The sequence below is a fragment of the Zingiber officinale genome, chromosome 2A (assembly GCF_018446385.1).
Source record: "Zingiber officinale cultivar Zhangliang chromosome 2A, Zo_v1.1, whole genome shotgun sequence".
NCBI lineage: Eukaryota > Viridiplantae > Streptophyta > Magnoliopsida > Zingiberales > Zingiberaceae > Zingiber > Zingiber officinale.
Window position 1 is genome coordinate 52580112 of NC_055988.1, and position 23872 is coordinate 52603983.

The 23872-nt window shown below is 38.0% G+C and overlaps 1 protein-coding gene across 1 annotated transcript in view; it reads left to right on the plus strand.

The window, feature by feature from the left end:
• Positions 1-4753, plus strand: part of LOC122041116 (nuclear transport factor 2B-like) — a 5409-nt gene extending 656 nt beyond the window's left edge. Inside the window, exon 2 of the mRNA XM_042600704.1 lies at positions 4599-4753. Within this exon, the coding sequence (XP_042456638.1) occupies positions 4599-4673 (75 nt within the window). The 3' untranslated portion in view covers positions 4674-4753. The remainder of the gene's footprint in view (positions 1-4598) is intronic.
• The last annotated feature ends 19119 nt before the right edge of the window (positions 4754-23872 follow it).

The following is a 23872-nucleotide window of genomic DNA, read 5'->3' on the forward strand; positions in this document are numbered from 1 at the left end:
ATTCATGGTCTTCAATTTCTTATAAGATTAAAATCTTATCATAGAGGGTTTAGATGTATGAAGATCAGATGAATCTAGTTGGATTGAAAGGCTCTAGCTTTTTGATGCTACAATATTGAAATCCATCTCTTCATGATCATATAAACATGTGAAATCGTATGGTTGAATTAGATCATCATCATTCTCATCAAACCATTTTATTAAACTTTTAAAAAAATGATTTTGAAAGGTTTTTCCAATATTCAAGCATCAAATTTAATCTAAATATCTCATTTTTTTAGAAAGTATCGACTTAAGACAACCAAGCAACAACCTAGTTGAATTTTGAAAGAAATTCCATAGCAATTGCATATTACATGTAAGTCTAAATATACCTATTTAGTTCATTTAAATTTAATCTAAACCAAATTGACTTAAAATCCAAATCTATCTTTGTTTGTAGCTCGTAAAGTGTTATATTTGGCAAGTGATAAATAGTTTACATATTAATTACTATTTGTTTTAATATTTAACGTTGACTTCATTTGCCTTCACATTTTGTGTGTCCGTTGTCTATCATTTGGATATACTTTTGAAACCTTGATAATTATTCTCTTACTAATCAACAAAATATCACCCGGAAATAATACATATCAATATTTTATTTTTATCTTGAATATGATTGGTTTTCTCATGTAGTTCTAGTGTGAAAAGATAAGGACTTATTGAACCTTAATATGAATTTGTAATTATAGGAAAATCATTTTCCTCTCTGAATAGCTTTGACACTACTTGCAACATCATATCCATCTTTTATCACTTCAATATAATTATAAGATATTCCTTCCTTCTTTGAAACCCCCAATAGTTATGAAGAAACCCACCATAGTCGTTGTCTAGGAACTCTATGATGTGTCATTTCTAAATCAATAAAAATTATATGTAAATCTTTTTTCTTTTCTCTTTATTTTTCTATTAGTTTTCTTATCAAATAAATGACATTTGAAATTCATCTTTTAGGTATGAAAGCAAATTGTTTTTCAAAAAATGGTTGTCTTGTTGTTTATTGTCTCAATATTTCTTTCCTAAAGTTTTATAGTTTGATTTATCAATTTTATACCTTTATAATAAAAACAAATTTGTATCACAGTTTTTCCTATAAATAGATATAAAAAAATTTGCTCTATTCTTGGGCATCTTTGTAATTTTTTAAATTTTATTAAAAAGTTTGTTTAACCAAATTATTCTTTGATCTCCCAAACCCTTCTAAAATATCAATAGGAATATATTTCAAACCTACACTTTTACCTCTCTTTATTTTCTTTAAAGCCTCTTTTTCATAACTTAATTTAATATTCTAGTTAATTATAATGTTTAAATCGTTTATAATTTTGCATCAATGCTCAATAAATGTTTTACAAAAATTCTTAACTGCATTATGGTCAACAAAATTTTCATCTTTTATGCATTTAACATTAGCCCAACCTCAATAATCATAAAACTTATCATATACTTAACCTTTGCTATGCTTATAATTTTTTTGCCTTAATAATAGCTATTTTAAACCCTTCAAATTATCTCTATTTCAATAAATTTGCTTTATTTGGAAAATGCCTTTTTAAGCTAAGTCTTTTGTGCCCCCTTACACCACCATCAACTTTTCTTATATGATTTACCTTTAGACAATAACAACACTAATAATAACCAAGTTTTTATCCTACTAAGTGGGGCTGACTTTATGGATCCTCTTATGTTATTAGGCTTAATCCCTACTATATACTCGTTTAAATGAAGTTTATCATGTCTTGTCATTCTTAATCACGTCTAAGTCTTCTTCAGTCATTCTCTTTCTCGATTAATGTACATATTTCAGGGTCTTGCATTGCCTAACTAAAGCATTGATTGGTTGCTTAAGTGCATGTCCATGCTATCTTAAATACGTCTTTTAGAGTTTTCCCTCAATATGCATAATCCTGTCTTTCTTTCTATTATTGTCATTTGCTACCGTGTCCATCCCTCAATGTGCTTTTCCTTTAAACATTTTAAAAATAGATCTAGATACATGATATCACTATTAACAACCATTTTATACCAAACTTATTATATCATCATTTGATATTTTAAAGTTTTTATTATTCTCCTTAAATTCCATATTCTAGTTCTTGTAAAATTAAAGATGTTTTTAACATTTTCTAAATATTTAATACCATTAGTTGATTGCTAGTTAGTTGTGCACAAGGTTTAAAATTTTGAGTCGTGCCAAAGTATCAGTTTATGATCAAAATGATACAGTTTCGATATTATATCGGCCATGCTGGTACGATTTTGATACTTTTTAGCTATATAATTTATAGTTAAAAATATTTTGATTAATATTTGATCATTATAGATGCTTATTATTGAGTTATATTTGAAATATTGAATGTTGAGTTTAAGTTATGATATTATCTCGTGAAATGTTTAATATTTATTAAGTAAAAGTCAATTTAGGTTAAAAGTCCACCAACTAGACATGACTAGATCAAGTAGGTTTGAACTATATTTAATTTTGATTTATTTTGATCAGTTTAAAATTAAATTTATTGAATAATTTAGTTCATTAGTAATAGTATATTTTATAAAGTTAAAATTATATTACACTTTTCTTTTTATCTTTCTTAATAATATGTTTCTACCTCTCTAAAAAAAAATTTCTCTATGCTTGTGGACGAATAAAGAAGGAAAAATAATAATCATTTTAAGGTTAAGAGGTTATTTTTCCTCTATTTGCCTTGTGAGGAGATTAGGAGAGAAAACAAAATAACCATGGTATTTTTTTTCTCTTTCTTTAGCTTTATGCACAAATGTAGGAAAACAGATTAATAAATGGAACAGTAAAAAAATTAATAAGAAAAATATTAATGGATACAAGAAAGAAAAAAATTTTGAAGTAAAAATTTTAACCAAAAATATATATATTTTAAAAAAAATGCAGCAGCGCGGAGGTCACCATGTGGCCATGGAAGCTCGCTGGGGCTCACGAGGTCACGGAGGCTGAGGCCTCCGCAAGGTCACAATAACTTGGTTGAGCATACTTGTTTTATAATTTGTCATATAATTTTGTCCACCTTCTTAGTAAGGAACAAATCTACCTGAATATGATTTTTTTTTTCCATTCATACAACTAATTAAGAAAATGGTCCTTAGAATAAGGTGTAAGAAAATCTTAAATTATATCACTCTTCATTTGTTTCATCAAATCTAAAATCATCATATAGGCCTTTGAGTTGCCCAATAACTCTCCCTGCATGCCAATTTATGTAAATTATTATTTTTAGGCATATCATGGAAATTTTCATTTAGCTTTTCTTAAAATTCTCTTTTAATTTAATCACTCAATCGTATATAAGGGTAATATGCACTTTTAATCTTCAATATCTTATTTCCTAAAACCAATTTTAACATAACAATTCTATTTCTAGATTTCTTAACTTCAATAATCTTATCCTTATAATCCTTGTATAATATATTATCTACTTTTCTAGTTTAATAAACATAAAACATGATTATGTCATTCTCTAAACTTTCTGTTACCACTTTGTTTTCTATTAGCAAATTATGTTAATTTTTCTTCTAATTATGACATCTACAAATTCGAGTAATTTATGTTAAAGCATTCTTATATTTTAAGTTGCTAACCTGATCTTATAATTATTATATTCGTTAGTTACCCACAATAGTGCCAGAATCTTTTATTAGTTTACATCACATTCGGGATTTATGTGACCTAAAACCATGGAATTAGATATTTAAAATTATGCACATTCCATCTATATCTTGGCCTTCGTCCCCCTTCTTTCTCCTAAAATCTCCCAGGAGTTTATGACAGAATAGTACCTTCCATTTTATGATAAGGCCCGTCTTTTGAACAATATTGTGATCTAAATAAAATTGTCGTCATTGAAATTACTAAATGAGACAATCCATGAACAATACTTCGTAGAGAAAATGTCAAAATTTTGAACCAACTTGATATAGATGACTATATATTTCTTCAATGCAACAGACATGTTTTATCTCCTGCTCTTTTTTCGTATGTTCTTTTGGTTTATGTTGTCGTCTGAGATTGATCTTTCAGTTTGTGCATTTGATTTGACATGAAGGTTTACCCTGCTTAGCTTCCTTTCCCATGCATAATATTCTCAACTTGTTTATATAAGTTTGTCACTTGAGTATAGAGATTTATTGAAGTGCCCTTTAGTTTTTGTTTTTATTTCTATAAATTTGTCTGCGTTTGCATTATTTCCAATTCTCCAGGCATTAGAATCTTCTAGTTGGCTCACTTTCCAATTGATTATACCAACGTGCTGGAGAATGCTTTAAAAGCTCACCCCTATCCCTATTATGATAATTACTAGCTCCATTTTTTTTTCTTTTTATTAGTGCCCTTTTGATTGTAATAGTTCAATGACAAGAGAAGTTCAATGTAGCCATCCCGAATAGTTTTTTAATGTTTATTAGTATGTAATCGAGTTCAATATTTTAAGAAGATCCATATAGCCTACCTTGACTTAGTTGTTTTGTAGTATGCATTTACTTCATCGATAGTATGTTGCTAACCGATGGTCTTTATTTTGTAGATGTTTCATCTGATTCCAACATCTCAGGGGAGTTTTTATGTGCTTAATGACATATTCCGTCTCAATTATGCGTAAGTCTATTAATGTATCTGTGATCTTGTATGGTGGACCTTTGTTCGAGAGTATCTACATCGTTGGTTTGTTGCGTTCGTCTAGTTGAATAGTCGGACAGCAAGTTGAACTTTCCTTTTATCGCCGTAAGTTTAAAAGAAAGTGTTTTTTTTTTAACATTAAACACAACGAAATAGTGGGCCCTCTGAACTGGTAATTCGAATGAGTTGCAGTAGCCTAAGTTTTCCCAACAACTTTGCCTTTATTTCTATGCATTTTTTTAAAAAGTTTTTAAAAAAGTTTGATAGGGTTTTGAAAATGGCGTTTGAGGTTTTATTAATGTTAAAATATCCTTTTATTTGTTATAAAATGTCTATTCTTTTTTGTTTTACTTTTTTTTAATCGTAAAAGTAGAATATGGAAAACATTGTGATGTCACAAATTATAGGTGGTTGAAGGAACTTTTTAAAAGTAATTAAGCCTTCAATGAATTGTAAAATTACCTTTATTTGTAATTGATATGGTAAATTAGATGGTATTAGTTCTAGAGTTTTACCTTTACACTAGGGGTGTATTTGATTGGGGTTATTTTTGATAATTTTAATTATTTATTTAAGGTTATCAACGAAAATTTTGTTCGAGTAATCTTTCATAATCGATGGACATGTAATTTGGAATTGGAAAATTAAAGTTTTTCTTGATTTTGGAATTAATGAAATCTTTTTTATCCAAAATATTTACGAATAAGACAAAAATATGGTAAAAAAGGAAAATATAAAGAAAATATATAAAATATAAAATAAAAACTTTTAAAAAATAAAAATATATAAAAAACATTAAAAAATTTTAAAATAGGAAAAATAAAAAAACATAAAAAATTTAAAAAATTTAAAAAATTTAAAAAATATTAAAAATGTAAAAAAATAAAAAAATATATATAAAAAATAAAAAAAAAGGAAAAAAACATTTAAAAAAATAAAAAATTTAAAATTACAAAATTTTAAAAAAAGTAAAAAATGTAAAAATAATTTAAAAAACTTTAAAAAAATAAAAAATAAAGAAAATAATAATAATAATAATAATAATAATAATAATAATAATATATGGTTGATTTTGTAACTAAGGGTAATATAATAAAATATTAAATTATGTTATTTATTAAAATTTTCAAACAAATAAATTTTTATTGCATTACCGAACAAAATAATATTTGATTATATTTTATTTTTCATAATCTTAAATATATAATTATTTGATAATCATATAATCAAAATTATATATGATAATTTGAATCAAACATTATAATATTTTAATATTTTTTAGTTATATTAGATATCTATTTACTTTTTGGGATGATTGATGTAATTTTATAGAGATTTTCATTAATTAACTAGATAAATAAGAAAATGTTTATAATGAACGATTTATTAAGTCTAATATTTTTAGATTAATTATTTATTAAAAAAGTTTATTTATTAATTTATCGAAATTAAAATTTTATTTTTAAAAATCTGAAAAATGTTTTACCCTATCATTATTAGGCAACAATATTCTAATGGTTACAATTAACTCTAGTTGAAATCAAAATGAATATAATGTTTTTATTTTGGAGGATTAAAGTGGAAAAAAATCCATAAGGAGATATGATATGGGTTATGATGAATGAACCCTTTGTAGGAGAGGAAAAAAGGGTAATGAGGATAAGGAAGGCGGAGAAGAGCAGGATGAGGATGTGGTAGGTTGCCCGAAAAAGGGTTTGACTGGGTAAAAATATTGTTACACATTTAACAGGTAAAGAATGGTCGAACGTAATAGACCGACCGAGCATATGAGATTGGCAGGAAAAGGCCGATTGAGTACAGAAGTATTTAGCTTCATGTAAAATGAAGATATAGCACGCTCGACAAACAAAAACCGATCCAACGTAGAAGCACTTAGCATTGAGATGTCATGAGGGCTTATATACACCCAATTGATTAATCTCGGTTGATAAGGTATGATCCGCCGAGCTCAATAGATCGGCCAAACACAGAGGCATTTAATCTCGCACGACCCTTAGTATGCGGCTGACCGAGGGAAGGTCTACCGAGGCAGTAGTGTTTGTATACGCCCAACTGGTTAATCTTGGTCGATAAGGTATGACTGGCCGAGCTCAATAGGTCAGTTGAGTACAGAAACATTTAGTCTCGCACAATCCTTAGCATACGGCCAACCGAGAGAAGGTCCACCAAGCAGTAGTGTTTGTATACGCCCGACTGGTTAACCTCGGTCGATAAGGTATGACCGGTCGAGCTCAATAGACCGACCGAACACAGAGGCAGTTAGTCTCGCACGACCCTTAGTATGCGGTCGACCGAGGGAAGGTCTACCGGGGTAGTAGTGTTTGTATACGTCTGACTGGTTAATCTTGGTCGATAAGGTATGACTGGCCGAGCTCAATAGGTCGGTCAAGTACAGAAACATTTAGTCTCGCACGATCCTTAGCATATGGCCGACCGAGAGAAGGTCTACCGGGCAGTAGTGTTTGTATACGCCCGACTGGTTAACCTCGGTCGATAAGGTATGACCGACCGAGCTCAATAGATCAGCCGAACACAAAGGCATTTAGTCTCGCACGACCCTTAGTATGCGGTCGACCGAGGGAAGGTCTACCGGGCAGTAGTGTTTGTTTATGCTCGACTGGTTAATCTCGGTCGATAAGGTATGACCGGCCGAGTTCAATAGACCAACCGAGCATGGGAAGTAGATCGAGCATAAAGACCGTCAACCTTGCACGATTTTTAGTGTATTTACAATAATAAAGTCCTGGTCGGGTATAAATAACCGATCGAGTATAGAATATCAGCCGAGACTAGTACAAACAGAAGATATCCCTTATATATACAGAATGGGCTTATGTGACTAACCAAGTGTATGTAACAGGTGAACCATAACAATATGTGATCATATGACAACTTAATTAATTGAGCGGCAAACAGCTTCTAGAAGTCTCCACAGGTATGCTAAACGACAAAGAAGGTACATCTGAGGTAAGAAAAAGATTCCTTACATTATTATTGCAGTTTTGGCTTACGTCATCTCTTAACAAACATTAACAAACCGAGGCCCACCTCATGACTGTGGAGGTTAGATGAGGTGGAATAAAAAGGAGAATCCTCTCCACTAGCCAAGTATGCAAACATACGCATGGCATCAGAATCAAACCCTAATTTTCATTTTCTTCCACACTGTTTCCCTTTCCTTTTCTCGCTGGAGACTAATTTGAGCGTCGGAGGGCCTAGCCAAGGTTTCCCACCCCGGTCTTAGGTCACTAACGCTTTGTTGGTTGGTCTTATTGTGCGCAGGGAGAGGATATAATTCATTGGATTGCCGAGCCTTGGCCGAACCACGGAGGTAGCTCGCTGGTGTTCATTTTTGTGAGATATTATTCATAGATCTGCTTTGGTTTTCTTGAGTCTATCATTCAACATTTAGGCTCTTGTGAGGTCTGCTATGGTTTTATCGGATCATCCCTTGTTCGTCGGCGTCAGAGTCATTATTCGTCACCGCTCATCGTCGCCCAGCGTTTCATCTCGCAAGCTCTCAGACAAGATCAAGAGACATATTAAAGAGAAACGAAAAAAAATTAAAAAATGAAGTGGGAAGAAAAAATTGAAGTGTGGATGGATTCTCCACTCGGGGTTGCGTAAGGCGACCTTGCGCACGGAGTTGTTGGTCATGGCTATACTAGGCGAATTCATGATTGCGAGCTGTATCGTGAACCTATTAGGAAAATTTGTCTGCCAGTCATAGAGGAGAAAGCTGCTTTTAGTCCAATTTCAATGGATGAAAAAAATATCTAAGCATGGATTCTTTGTAGGAGAGGAAAAAGGGGTAATGAGGATAAGGAAGACGAAGAAGAGTAGGATAAGGATGTGGTAGGTTGCCCGAAAAATGATTTGAATGGATAAAAATGTTGTTACACGTTTAGCAGGCAAAGAATGGTCGAACGTAATAGACCGACCGAGCATATGAGATTGGCAGGAAAAGGTCGATTGAGTACAGAAGTATTTAGTTTCATGTAAAATGAAGACATAACACGTTCAGCAAACAAAGACCGATCGAACGTAAAAGCACTTAGCATTGAGATGTCATGAGGGCTTATATACGCCCGACTGATTAATCTCGATCGATAAGGTATAACCGGCCGAGCTCAAAAGATCGACCAAACACAGAGGCATTTAGTCTCACACGACCCTTAGTATGCGATCGACCGAGGGAAGGTCTACCAGGCAGTAGTGTTTCTATATGCCCGACTGGTTAATCTTGGTCGATAAGGTATGACTGGCCGAGCTCAATAGGTCGGTCGAGTATAGAAACATTTAGTCTCGCGCGATCCTTAGCATACGACCGACCAAGAGAAGGTCTACCGGGTAGTAGTGTTTGTATACGCCCGACTGGTTAACCTCGGTCGATAAGGTATGATCGGGCGAGCTCAATAGACCGATCGAACACTGAAGCATTTAGTCTCGGACGACCCTTAGTATGCGGCCGACCGAGGGAAGGTCTACTGGGCAGTACTGTTTGTATACGCACGACTGGTTAATCTTGGTCGATAAGGTATGACTGGTCGAGCTCAATAGGTCAGTCGAGTACAGAAACATTTAGTCTCGCATGATCCTTAGCATACGACCGACCGAGAGAAGGTCTACCGGGCAGTAGTGTTTGTATACGCCCGATTGGTTAACCTCGGCCGATAAGGTATGATCGACCGACCTCAATATATCGGCCGAACACAGAGGCATTTAGTCTCGCACAACCCTTAGTATGCGGCCAACCGAGGGAAGGTCTACCGGGCATTAGTGTTTTTATACGCCTGACTAGTTAATCTCGGTCGATAAGGTATGACCGGCCGAGTTCAATAGACCAGCCGAGCATGGGAAGTAGATCAAGCATAAAGGTCGTCAACGTTGCACGGTTTTTGGTGTATTTACAATAATAAAGTCCTGGTCGGGTATAAATAATCGATCGAGTATAGAATATCGGCAGAGACTAGTACAAACAGAAGATATCCCTTATATATACAGAATGAGCTTATGTGACTAACCAAGTGTATGTAACAGGTGAACCATAACAATATGTGATCATATGATAGTTTAATTAATTGGGCGGCAAATAGCTTCTAGAAGTCTCCATAGGTATGCTAAACGACAAAGAAGGTATATCTGGGGTAAGAAAAAGATTCCTTAGACTATTATTGCAATTCTGGCTTATGTCATCTCTTAACAAACTTTAACAAACCTTGTGTCTAAGTTAAGTTAGGTCCTGTATGTTTTTAACCTTGTATCTAAGTGTACAGGAGCTTAGGAGCACAGGTAGTCAAGCGAAAGACGCAGCTAGCGAGAAGGACGACACGCGGTGCGCCCGAGGGACGAGGCGCTGCGAAAGAGTACACCGACAGACGAGAAGGAAGCGTGCGGTGGTTCCGAGGGACGAGAAGATGGAGCATAAGACTGCTCGAGGAGCAAGAGACATAGCTAGCAAGAAGGTCAGCACGGGGTGCGACCGAGGGACAAAGACTGCGGATGAGTACGCTGGCGGACGAGAAGGAACCACGCGACGATTCTGAGGGATGAGAAGCCGGAGTGGAAGCCTGCTCGAGAAGACCGAAAGTTGAGTTCGGGTGAGCCCTATTCCGGATGACAGAGATCACCCAAGCGAGCGGAAGACTCGGGCTGAGGCAAATGGAGCCGGAGCAGAAGACCTGGGCTGGTAAAAGTCAACAGGGTTGACTTTTACCTCTGAGGTGCCCGGAGCAGTCCGAGACGCCCGAAATAGTCTGGGGGTGCTCAGAGTTGACTTTTTGACCAGAACGCATCAATCGCAATCTGAACGTTGGGGGATAAAGTTTTATCCCCCCAGGGTGCTTGAAATTCCTTCGGAGCGCCCCGACCAAGGCTATAAATACAGTCTTGGTCCAGAAACTTTTTAACAATTCCAAGCAATTCATTTCAGACACTTGTGCGCTTCTTTTTAGAGTTAAGCTTCTATTTTTTGTACGTCAATGCTGTAAGAGGCTTCTCCGCCTAGAGGAGATTTGTTAGTATGCTTTTCATCTGCCTTGGATTAATAACCTCTCCGGTTGTAACCAAGTAAATTGTAAGCCTCGTCCTTTTTGTTTTATTTACTTACTTTTTATATGCAAGTGTTAGTTTAAGAAGTCGAGAAGGGTTTTCATGTTTTTGTTTTTGCAGGTTATTCAACCCCCTTCTAGTCGGTCGCCGCAATCCAACAAGTGGTATCAGAGCCAGAATGCTTCAGGAGGACTAACCGCCGGCTGAAGCAACGAGATGGCCGGAATGAACATCTACCCACCAACATTCGAGGGGGAGTTCGCTTTTTGGAAGCGAAGGATGGAGGTTTATTTTAAAATCGATTTTAATTTGTTATTAATAATGACCTATGGTTTTGATATGCCCAAAAGCAAAGAAGGAGAAGAACTTGAGGAGCATCAATGGACTGACGAGCAGCGTGACGAATTCATAACAAATGGTAAGGATGAGTCTTGCCTTTTGAGCGTACTACCTGCCCAGGATCTCGATAGAGTCGGAAAATACAAAAGCACAAAAGAACTTTGGGAAAAGTTCTTGAAGCTCTACGAAGAACCACTTGAAGCCGAATCCAACTCTTCGATAGACACCGAACCACCATCAGAAGAATCTGATGCGAAGGAAATTATCGGAACAACACTGATCGCCGAGTATCTACCAGAAGACACAATCAACTCTTCCTCAAAAAGCATCGAGAGTATCGATGAAGGGGGGGCAACGTCGGGAGAAAGCAACTTAACAGGGGGAGAATCAACAACCGACAAGGTAAGTCAGGTATGATCTTGACCTCCTAACCAACTGCTTAATTCGATCAATAAATTATCGAAGGACTTTTTCGAATTAGGAAATATATTATCAAAAGATTCTTACAAATCAGAAATTATTTTATCGAAAGGATTTTGCGAATTAAAAACCAAAAAATTATTAAAGAATAGTGGGTTAAAGGAAACTCATGCAACAGCTTGTCGATCAAAGAATTTTGACAAACTAACAATAGAAAATAATATGATAAAGGAAATGATACAATTTTCTGCATGCTCAATATTTTTTACTTCAAATTTGAAAAATTATGATTTGAGAAATTATGATAAACTAAAATGAAAATTTAAATATCATAATATTAGAGAATTTGATCTAAATTAAAAACTTAGATTTAGTGCTTTCAGCGAGAAAATTAAAAAGTAAGTTTCTTTATGAGGCTTTGTCTAAGAAAGTGGTTGTTGCTTCAATAATCAAGAAGGCCTAGTGCCTTGCCATGACCTGGAAGCCAAAATATTGAAATAAAATGTTTAATTAACTTTTTGATAAATCATTAAAGTTGAAATTTAATAATGCTTTAAAAAGTCTTTTAAATATTTTTTTTACTTAGAATTTTTTTTTTGCGTAAAACTTATACTTCAAAAAATAAGTTAAAAGTTCTTCTGAACATTATAAATTGTTTCATAAATTTTTTAAAGTTAGAAACATTTTTTCAATTCTTTTTTTTTTTGCAAATTCTCTAACTTAGAGTTTATTCAACTTAGAATTTTTAAAGAAAGTTAGAAATTTTTTTAACCCTTAGACCTTTTCAAAATCCCATTTTTTTGTGATCAATGGGGGAGAAGGAAAAGTATAAGTCTAGGGGGAGGTAGACCAAATTTTCTATCTTTTTGCACTTTATTGCAAAAATAGTTACCCTAGCTTAACTTAGGTTACTTGCATCAAAAAGGGGGAGATTGTTGGAACCCCAAGGTTGTTTTGATGTGATCAACAAGTTAAGTTAGGTCCTATGTGTTTTTAACCTTGTGTCTAAGTGTGTAGGAGCTTAGGAGCACAGGTAGTCGAGCGGAAGACGCAGCTAGCGAGAAGGACGGCACGCGGTGCGTCCGAGGGACGAGGCGCTGCGGAAGAGTACATCGGCAGACGAGAAGGAAGCGTGCAGTGGTTCCGAGGGACGAGAAGCCGGAGCGGAAGACTGCTCGAGGAGCAAGAGACGCAGCTAGCGAGAAGGTCAGCACGGGGTGCGACCGAGGGATGAAGACTACAGATGAGTACGCTGGCAGACGAGAAGGAACCACATGGCGATTCCGAGGGATGAGAAGCTGGAGCGGAAGCTTACTCGAGAAGACCAAAAGTTGGGTTCGGGTGAGCCCTATTCCGGATGGCAGAGATCACCCAAGCAAGCGAAAGACTCGAGTTTAGGCAAACGGAGCCGGAGCAGAAGACCCGGGCTGGAAAAAGTCAGCAGGGTTGACCTTTCCCTCCGGGGCGTCCGGACCCCTCCAGGGCACCCGGAACCTTTCCGGGCGCCCAGAGTTGACTTTTTGACTAGAACACGTTAATCGTTGTGGCAAAAGGCGAATACGCTCGCCCCCAGTGCCCCCGCCAACCCGTCCCAAGGTCAACACGGAGGAGGTAAATCACGGGCGGCTACTAGCCTTTGGAATAATGATTAGCACATAAGGGAGGTATTTACCTCAGCTTTGCTGAGATTCGAACCCCAGACCTCATTGTGGCAACACCTCATGCGCTAGCCACTAAACCCATCAGAGGGGATAGAACACGTCAATCGTGATCTAGACGTTGGGGGATAAAGTTTTATCCCCCCAGAGCGCCCGGAATCCCTTCAGGGCGCCCCGACCAAGGCTATAAATACATCATTGGTCCAGAAGTTTTTTAACAATTCTAAGCAATTCATTTCAAACACTTGTGCGCTTCTTGTTAGAGTTAAGCTTCTATTTTTTATACGTCAACGCTGTAAGAGGCTTTTTCGCCTAGAGGAGATTTGTTAGTACGCTTTTCATCTGTCTTGGATTAACAACCTCCCCGGTTGTAACCAAGTAAATTGTGGGCCTCGTCCTTTCTGTTTTATTTACTTACTCTTTCTATGCAAGTGTTAGTTTAAGAAGTCGAGAAGGGTTTTTGTGTTTTTGTTTTTGCAGGCTATTCAACCCCCCTTCTAGTTGGTCGTCGCGATCCAACAGATACCTCTCGACCTTCAAGTATTATTTCAGATTTGCTCGGGAGGGCTTTCCCGACCGAAATGTGACAATATTCTGGTCTTCTCATATTAATTTATATTCACTCGGGAGTACATGTCCGACCAAGATATATCAATACTCTGGCCTCCTCGTATTAATTCAGATCCGCTCCGGAGAACATTCCCAACCAAAATGTGGCAATATTCTAGCCTTCTCATATTAATTCAGGTCCATTCGGAAATACATTCCCGACTGAAATATATTAATTTCAGCTTGCTCGGGAGGACATTCCCGACCGAAATATATTAATTTCAAACTCGCTCAGGAGGGCATTCCCGACCGAAATATGGCAATATTCTGGCATTCTCATATTAATTCAGATTCACTTGGGAGGGCATTCCCGACCGAAATGTGATAATATTCTATCCTTCTCATATTAACTTAGATTCGCTCGGAAGTACATTCTCGACCGAAATATATCAATCTTCTGGATTTCAAGTATTATTTCAGATTCGTTTGGGAATATTTTCTCTATCAAAATATATTAATTTCATATTCGCTTGGAAGTACATTTCCGACCGAAATATATCAATCTTCTGGATTTCAAGTATTATTTCAGATCCGTTCGGGAATATTTTCTCGATCGAAATATATTAATTTCAAATTCGTTCAGAATTACATTCTCGACCGAAATATATCAATCTTCTGGATTTCGAGTATTATTTCAGATCCGTTCAGGAATATTTTCTTGATCGAAATATATTAATTTCAGATCTGCTCGGGAGCATATCCCCGACCGAGATGTCATAGCCCTTTGATTTTTACATATAAAGCTTGACCAAAGTATAAAAGTGGATGGAATCCTTTATACCAACATGGTTCACTCTAAAAGGGTACAAAGTTCGCAAGAAACAAGTAAGTGCTGATTTCTATCAATATATTTTCAAGTGAGAACAATAAGGAAAAACGCTTATGTTAAATCACTTGACCCGTTACATACCCACCTATGGGGTTGCATTGTTTCGGGACCACTTCGTTAAAGCACCTACTCTTTACCTCTTATCTATTATAAGTAAAACAGGAACAGAAGACAATGGACCATAAAACAAGGGTGGCTCTCTGGACTAACAACCTTAAAGATCGGTAGGCGAACAAGTAAGTATCACCTCTCAAATATGTGCCTATCGTACATACAAATAACTACTCAATATTCATTTCTGATACCATAATTGTCACATGTCTACTTTAAAAGCCTGCGAATATATCTAGCATGCTATGATTAACACATGTCTGCTTTAGAGATTAGCAAGTGTATTTACTGTAGTCTGAGATATATACATATATGCACCAAGTCACAAGTCAGTAATGTTTTTGCAGCACAAGGCTCACCGAGTGATGAAGAGCAAGCACCCATAGTTTGTTTTACAACCAGTTCAGCCATACAAGGCTCACTTAAAACTACTGATGAATTGCTTTGGCAACTCTTTATTGAGTCGCTGCTGATCAATAAATAGGGGAGGAGGCTCTTGAGCTAAAAACCCCCCTTCTTGTAGTTGTTTAAGAACCCCCTCAGCAGAATGGGTTAGAATCCCCACAATGCAGCTGGCGAACTCATTCGTGAATTCAGAAGAGGTCAAGTATTGCTGGCGTTGGCTCTCCCATCGCTCCTCTTCACCCACCTTATATGTTTGTGATTCTGACTCAAGGCGTTCCGCTTTCTCTTGGAAACTGGCCTTTTCAGTTTTGAGACGTTCTAACTCTTTAGTAAGGAAATCTACTTCTGAGTCTTGAGCTTTTAACTTCTCTTGTAGCTATAATAGCTCAAAATTCTAAGAAGCCAATTCTTGAGCTAAGTCCGGGGACCAAGGGAGTGAAGTCTGAAAGTGCTCTAATGTAGAAGATCTGAGGGCAGCATCTGAGATAGATTTATCTTTTTTGGCTACTTCAACACTTAATTGAGAGGACAAGCTCTGTATTTGTAGCTCCAGAGTCTTTTTCTCTTCTCCCCTAACCCCTAGCATCTGGCGATGATGTTGTAAGTCCTCCTTTAAGAGAGTCATTTGATGAGCTTGAGAACTTATCTTCTCCTGGAGTTGGGTGACCTCATTGCTCGGAGTAGGGGTGGATGCCTTTAGGGCCCTTAATTGATTCTTCAACTCCTTATTCTCCCTCTCTAGGTCAGCAGCCAAGTTGCCCATGTAGAAGCTTGAGGCAAAAAACTGAATGAATATGATAACATAATTATAATCTGTGGACATAAACTATAAAGACATGTCTGGAATACTTACAGCGGAGGCTTGTCGATTGTAAGCATCAGTCTGATCAAAAACGTTTTTCCTCTTAAAGAGTTCTGGCCTTTTACCCAAGATTCGGCCATGGAATCCTTTAGCTGAACGATGCCAATAGAGGAAGGAAAAGGGTCGTGCCTCAACAAAGAGGGAAGACCTTGGGCTAGCTTGAAAAGCACTCGAGGAGGGGCTGGAGCTGAAGGTCCCGTAGAAGGAGAGGGTAGTGACCTCGGAAGAAAAGAAGAAGGCCTAATACTAGGAACAGTAGGGAAGCTTGGTACAGAGGTAAGAATACTGGGTGATGGAACAAGAGGCAAAGAGCTGAGAGTGGGTTCAACATCAGCACTCTACAAAGTAGAGTCCAAGGATCTTTTGCAAGGGGTCCTTCTAGCTCTCACTACTGGAAGAGAAGGAGAGGAAACCTGGGAAAACGGGGAGGACATTGACGCACCCAGAGTTACCCCGGAGGCAGAAACGACTTGGAGAATTATAGGAATCAATAAACCTAGTCGCATCATGTTAAGATCAATGTTGGGATGGATACGAGTATAAGGCATAGGTTCCTTACCTCTCCCACGAGACATCTCAGAAGTAACAATGGGAATTTTCTCCAATTCAGAAATAGTGATTGAAGCCAAGCTGTTCTTTGGAACATATGTCCTCTCTCGCCGAGCAGTGAAGGGGCTTTCTTCCTCAGAAGATTCAAGCGCCTCGACAGGGACCTCTTGAGGAGGAAGCAAGCCAAGAGACGAAGGAGTCGGATTGAGACGATGACTCCTTAATAACTTTTCTCCCAGCCTAGCCAAAACTGGTTTAGTTAACCCCGTGTTCCTATATATCAGAGTTGGGAGAATGGCATCAACTGAAAAAGATAAAAACCATAGGCTTTTAAGCGAAAATAATTTAAGGATAGCAAGTGAACACAGTAGCGAATATGCAACTCACCAAAAGTAGCCTCTAACTCTGTATCGACAGAATTTATTCCAAACAAAAACAACAAACCCTCCACGACCAAATGTGGTAAACTGAATTTGGCCCCCTTCAACTTAGACAAAGAAGTATGTAGGGTCAAGTCAATGGGGGCATCCTTGAGATCAGGGGGAGTAGGGAGAGTTCGCTACCAATTTGTTGGATATGGAGGAGGAGAGGGAAAGCGTAAAAAGAAGAACTTCTGCCTCTATTCTTTCTATGCCTGAATGGCACTAAACAAAATGGCTTTAGGGCGACTTTGAAACTTAAAAAGGTTATCTTTTACTAGGCGAGGTGTGAAGAAGTGGTGAAACAAATGGGGAGATGGAGGAAAGTCAAGCAATTGGGAGACTGCGACGAAGCCAGACAATATGGAAAAAGATTGAGGGATGAATTGATGCAGAGGTATGTTGAAATATTGACTCACAGCAACGAAAAAAGGATGAAGTGGGAATCGGAAGTCCGACAAAACCTGTTCCCAGAAGATGACAACACTACCAGGAGGGGGAAGATGGGGACGATCCTCCGAAGTGGGAACCACTAGGTAGGAGGGAAAACTATAATTTTTCGGAGCTCATAAGTTTCCACTTCACTAATGCCAGAAGAGAAATGGGCGAACCATTCAGTAGAGGAAGGAAAAGCCATCAAGAGCAAGGAATTCAAGTGAGAAGAAGAATTGTGAATGGAACAGAGAAGGAACACATGCAGCAAAGGAAGAAATGAAGGGATGAACCCCTTTGGTTCGTCTCTAAAACCCTCGATGCTATTACCGAGAAGGGTAAACGGTAGAACAAGAAAATGGTAAACTGACAGCAAGCCATTAAGTATCTAAGTAAAATATTGGGCATGCAAGAAGGGGTATACTTACCTGAATAACCGTGATGGCAACATTCCCGAGGTACAAGTTTGAATACGAGAAGTTGCAAGATCCCGAGGGATGTGACGATCAATCTTTAGATATTCCTTTGTTTTATGATTTGATTTGAACAAGCTCCAGTCATTATTTTAAGATTAATCAAGCACATAGAATGTAAAGTGAATAAGTATCGTGGGCAAGACAGGCCGGACTAATAAGCTCGCCCTGTCACTAAGAGACGAGTGAGGGATAAAAGGTGCATGTCCAGGTTTTCATAAGTTAAAACGACAATTTGTATAAGAACACATATAAATTAGGTCAGTGGGCTGTATTGAACTAAATGAATAATTATAAATAAATAATGACATATGGTTGGTAAAACAACTTAACGGAAGGGAAAGATATACATATAAGTTAAATGGTCCGACCATAAGAGGAATTAAGAACAAGATCAATCGACCAGTAGGGACCGATTGGAAACCTAAGCCACACACACCTAAACATAATCAGTCAATTAGTTGACCTATGCAAAGGCAACTCATCAGCAAAGAAATACTTAGGAGACACAAGTAATATCAAGGGGGAGTTTATACAAAAACATTCCAAAAAAGAGTTCAGAAGAATGGGGAAATTATAATCTTGCCCCAATAACAATAATTGGGGGAAGAAGTTGGGAGGGTGATTCTTTACTATCCTCCTCGTGTCGGGAAAGCTGGGAGGAGGATCTGCTGTTGGGATTTTCGGGCCGCGAAAACCGTTTTTTCGCATCGCGGAAACCCCGAAACCCCCGTCACTGGATCCGTGCGAAGAATAAAATTTTGAAAAACCTTCGAGTACGAGTTTACTAACTCTAGATCTACATTAGAGTTCTAGATGGTTAAGAGTTTTTACCCTTGATGCACGCCCTTCGCGAATCCCGCTCGTCCAAGGTGCCGGATCTCAAGATTGTCAAAGTAGACAATCCTCTACACGTATCCACACGAACAAAAGAGGGAGAAAACTAAACTAAAGTGTGCTAGCACCTTAATAGGGTTCGGCCAAGGTAGGATGAGAGGGAGAGAAGAAAGAGCTCAAGGAGGAAGAAGATAGAATGAATGCCTTGAATGAAAAAAAATTCATTCTCATTCATTTTGAGTGGCCGGCCACAATTGTAACTCCCTTACAATTAATGTGGCCGGCCACATTAAATGGAAAGGGGTTTGTAACCTCCATGATGTGGCACACACATGTGCTAGCTTTGATGATGTGGCACATCATCATTAGTCCTCCTATTGCCAATTCACAAATGAGGTGGCAAATGGTCAAGTCAAACTTGACCTTTCATCTTCCTTCTCAAGTCAAGTCAAACTTGACCAAATCTCTCTCATGGTTGATCTAATCTAACCATTTGATTCAAACCAACTTAATATAATGAATCTAATTCATTTAATTAAATTTATTCAATGAGTCATAATCTAAATTAGACTCATTGAACACATGAATCAACTTGAGTCCAACTCAATTAACCTAACTTGGATTACTCTTAATCCAATTTAGTTCAATACATGAACCTAATCCTCTTGGTTCATCATATGAACCTAATCTCCATCTAATTGTCCTTAGTGTGTGACCCTATAGGTTTTTGTAACATTGGCAATGCGCCTAAACCCATTTAGGACTATAAGTAATGAGCGGTATCTAGCAACACATCATTACTACCCAAGTTACAAGAATGTTGAGATTCAACATCACCTTGTGACTACTAATTGTAACTCCTCAGAATATATGACAAGTGTCCTTCTATCCTAGACATCTAGATTGATCAATGTGAGACATAGACCGTGTCATCCTCTGACCAATCTAAATCTTGAACTCCAAGTAGACTCACTAAATCAAATGAGCGCAATATCTCATATTGACTCATTTGGGCATGTCCATGCACTTCGTGGTCTCACTCTATCAAGAATATCGATGTCGCTCCCGTCATATAGGAGGGATATATCCCATCTACGTCACTCACATCCCTCTGCATAATTCGTTACATACCAGTAATCGCCTTTATAGTCCACCCAGTTATGGGTGACGTTTGACGAAGCCAAAGTACGTAACTCCTTATGTAGGGATCCATGGTGACTTCAGGTCCAAGGATAAGTAGTCATACTAATAGTCACATGAGAAAGTATATGCCACTCATATAACAATCCATGATACTTTCTCATGGCGAGTCATTCAGATACATTCTCCAACGCATACCCATGTGTCAACTTGATATCTCTATATCCATGACTTGTGAGATCAAGTCATCGAGTTGACCTACATGCTAGTCTCGTCGCATTAACATTGTCCCTGAATGTTAATACTCGACTAGGAATGATTAAGAGTAGTGTTCCCTATATCATCTCACTATCGGTTCAACTAACCGATTGATATAGGTAAGAACCCTCTACTCAAGGACGCTATTATACTTAGTTATTTGGCACCAATACAAGTAAGTATAATAACCAAAGCAAATGTCTTTATTAATACACAAGAATATGATACAATGAGTCCATACAACAATCATCAAATGATTGGCTCTAGAGCTCTAACTAACAATCTCCCACTAGCACTAGTGCCAATCAGTATAGGCTCTAAGCCCCAATGACCTAGTGTGACCATCATGCTTCCTCTATGCCAAAGTCTTGGTCAAGGGATCTGCGATGTTAGCCTCTGTAGGTACTCTGCAAATCTTCACATCTCCTCTCTCGATAATCTCTCGAATGAGATGGAAGCGCCGTAGTATATGTTTGGTCGGCTAGTGTGAGCGAGGTTCCTTAGCCTGTGCTATAGCTCCCTTGTTGTCACAATAGAGCTCAATAGGGTCAGCGATACTAGGAACCACCCCAAGTTTAGTGATGAACTTGGGATCCAAACTGCCTCCTTTGCTGCCTCTGATGCAGCAATGTACTCGGCCTCTGTCGTAGAATCAGCTACTGTGTCCTGCTTCGAACTCTTCCAGCTCACAACACCACCATTTATGCAAAACACGAACCCTGACTGCGATCGATAATCATCCTGGTCGGTCTGGAAACTGGCATCACTATAACCCTTTACAGCTAGCTCGTCATCGCCTCCATATATCAAGAAATATTCTTTAGTCCTTCTCAAGAACTTAAGAATATTCTTGACCGCTATCCAGTAACTTTCACCTGGATCTGACTGGTATCTGCTCGTCATGCTCGAAGCATACGAGACATCAGGTCGAGTACATAGCATGGCGTACATGATAGATCTTATGGCTGAGGCATAAGGGATCTGGTCCATGCGGTCTCTCTCCTCTCTAGAAGAGGGACCTTGAGTCTTTGAAAGACTCACACTATGTGACATCGACAGAAATCCCTTCTTGGAGTTCTTCATGGCAAACCGAAGGAGTATCTTGTCATTATATGTATTCTGACTTAGGCCAAGCAACCTCTTAGATCTATCTCTATAGATCTGTATGCCTAGAATGCGGGATGCTTCATCTAAGTCCTTCATTGAGAAACAAGTACCTAGACAAGTCTTGACAGACTGTAGCAAAGGGATGTCTTTCCCAATGAGCAGTATGTCATCCACATACAATATGAGGAAGACAACTATATTCCCTACAACCTTCTTATAGACACAAGGTTCATCTTCATTCTTGATGAAACCAAACTATTTGATTGCATCATCGAATCAAAGATTCCAGCTTCGAGAAGCTTGCTTTAGTCCATAAATGGACCTATGCAGCTTGCATACTCTGCTAGTATGTTGTGAATCTACAAAATCCTCAGGTTGTGTCATGTACACATCCTCGAGTAGGTTTCCATTCAGAAACGCGGTTTTGACATCCATCTGCCATATCTCATAGTCATGGTATGCTGCAATAGCAAGCATGATCCGAATGGACTTAAACATCGCTACTGGAGAAAAGGTTTCATCATAGTCAATACCATGAATTTACTTGAAACCTTTAGCTACCAAGAGACCCTTATAAATAAGTCCATCCATGTCAGTCTTTCTCTTAAAGACCCACTTACACCCAATAAGTTTTACCCCTTCAGGTGGATCAACCAAAGTCCATACTTGGTTGGTGTACATGGATTCCATCTCGGATCTCATAGCCTCTAGTCATTTCTCGGAATCTGGTCTCATCACAGCTTCCTGATAGGTGGTAGGCTCATCCTCTATGAGCACAACGCCATCATGGTCAGACAAGAGAAATGAGTATCTCTCAGGCTGATGACGTACCCTATCAGACCTGCGAAGAGGTATGTCTACTCGAATTGGTTGTTGTTCCTCAACTCTTTGTGTAACAACATCATCCACAACACTTTGTGGTTCTAGTTCAACTTCCATCGAGGCTTCAGTGCTATGGTCCGCATCTTGAACTTCTTCAAGATCGAACGTGCTCCCACTAGTCTTTCTAGAAACAAAGTCTCTTTCTAGAAAGACCCCAGTCTTTGCCACAACTACCTTGTGCTGACTTGGAATGTAGAAGTAATATCCCTTAGTTTACTTGGGATATCCAATAAAGTAGCACTTGTCATATTTGGGTCCTAACTTGTCTGAGACTTGACGTCGAACGTAAGCCTCATAACCCCAAATCCTCATGAAAGACACCTGGGCATCTCTCCCAGTCCATATCCTATATGGTGTTTTTATCACAGCCTTGGATAAAACTCGGTTGAGTATAAAAGCTGTCGTGTCTAGAGCATAGCCCCAAAGGAATGTCGGAAGATCTGTGTGACTCATCATAGATCGTACCATATCTAATAGGGTACGATTCCTCCTTTTAGATACGCCATTCCACTGTGGTGTTCCAGGAGGAGTGAGTTGGGATAGAATCTCATACTCAGCTAGATAGTCACGAAACTCATGGCTAAGGTATTCTCCACCTCGATCTGATTGAAGTATCTTAATACTCTTGCCGAGCTAGTTCTATACTTCATTCTTGAATTCTTTAAACTTTTCAAAGGATTCAGACTTATGTGTCATCAAGTACACATAACCATATCTACTAAAGTCATCGGTAAATGTGATGAAGTACCTATAACCGCCTCTAGTAGCGACATTGAAAGGGCCACATACATCACTATGTATAAGACCTAACAAGTAGACAATCCTCTACACCTATCCACACGAACAAAAGAGGGAGAAAACCAAACTAAAGTGTGCTAGCACCTTAGTAGGGTTCGGCCAAGGTAGGATGAGAGGGAGAGAAGAAAGAGCTCAAGGAGGAAGAAGATAGAATGAATGCCTTGAATGAAAAAAAAATCATTCTCATTCATTTTGAGTGACCGGCCACAATTGTAACTCCCTTATAATTAATGTGGTCGGCCACATTAAATGGAAAGGGGTTTGTAACCTCCATGATGTGGCACACACATGTGCTAGCTTTGATGATGTGGCACATCATCATAGTCATCCTATTGCCAACTCACAAATGAGGTGGCAAATGGTCAAGTCAAACTTGACCTTTCATCTTCCTTCTCAAGTCAAGTCAAACTTGACCAAATCTGTTCAACCATATCGTAAGCGCCCATCAACTCATGTTGCTTCTGAGCTCAGAGTTCATGGTCGCGAGCATCTTCCTTCTCAAGCCAAGGGCGGATGAGAGGGAGAGAAGAAAGAGCTCAAGGAGGAAGAAGATAGAATGAATGCCTTGAATGAAAAAAAATTCATTCTCATTCATTTTGAGTGGCCGGCCACAATTGTAACTCCCTTACAATTAATGTGGTCGGCCACATTAAATGGAAAGGGGTTTGTAACCTCCATGATGTGGCACACACATGTGCTAGCTTTGATGATGTGGCACATCATCATTAGTCCTCCTATTGCCAACTCACAAATGAGGTGGCAAATGGTCAAGTCAAACTTGACCTTTCATCTTCCTTCTCAAGTCAAGTCAAACTTGACCAAATCTGTTCAACCATATCGTAAGCGTCCATCAACTCATGTTGCTTCTGAGCTCAGAGTTCATGGTCGCGAGCATCTTCCTTCTCAAGCCAAGGGCGGATGAGAGGGAGAGAAGAAAGAGCTCAAGGAGGAAGAAGATAGAATGAATGCCTTGAATGAAAAA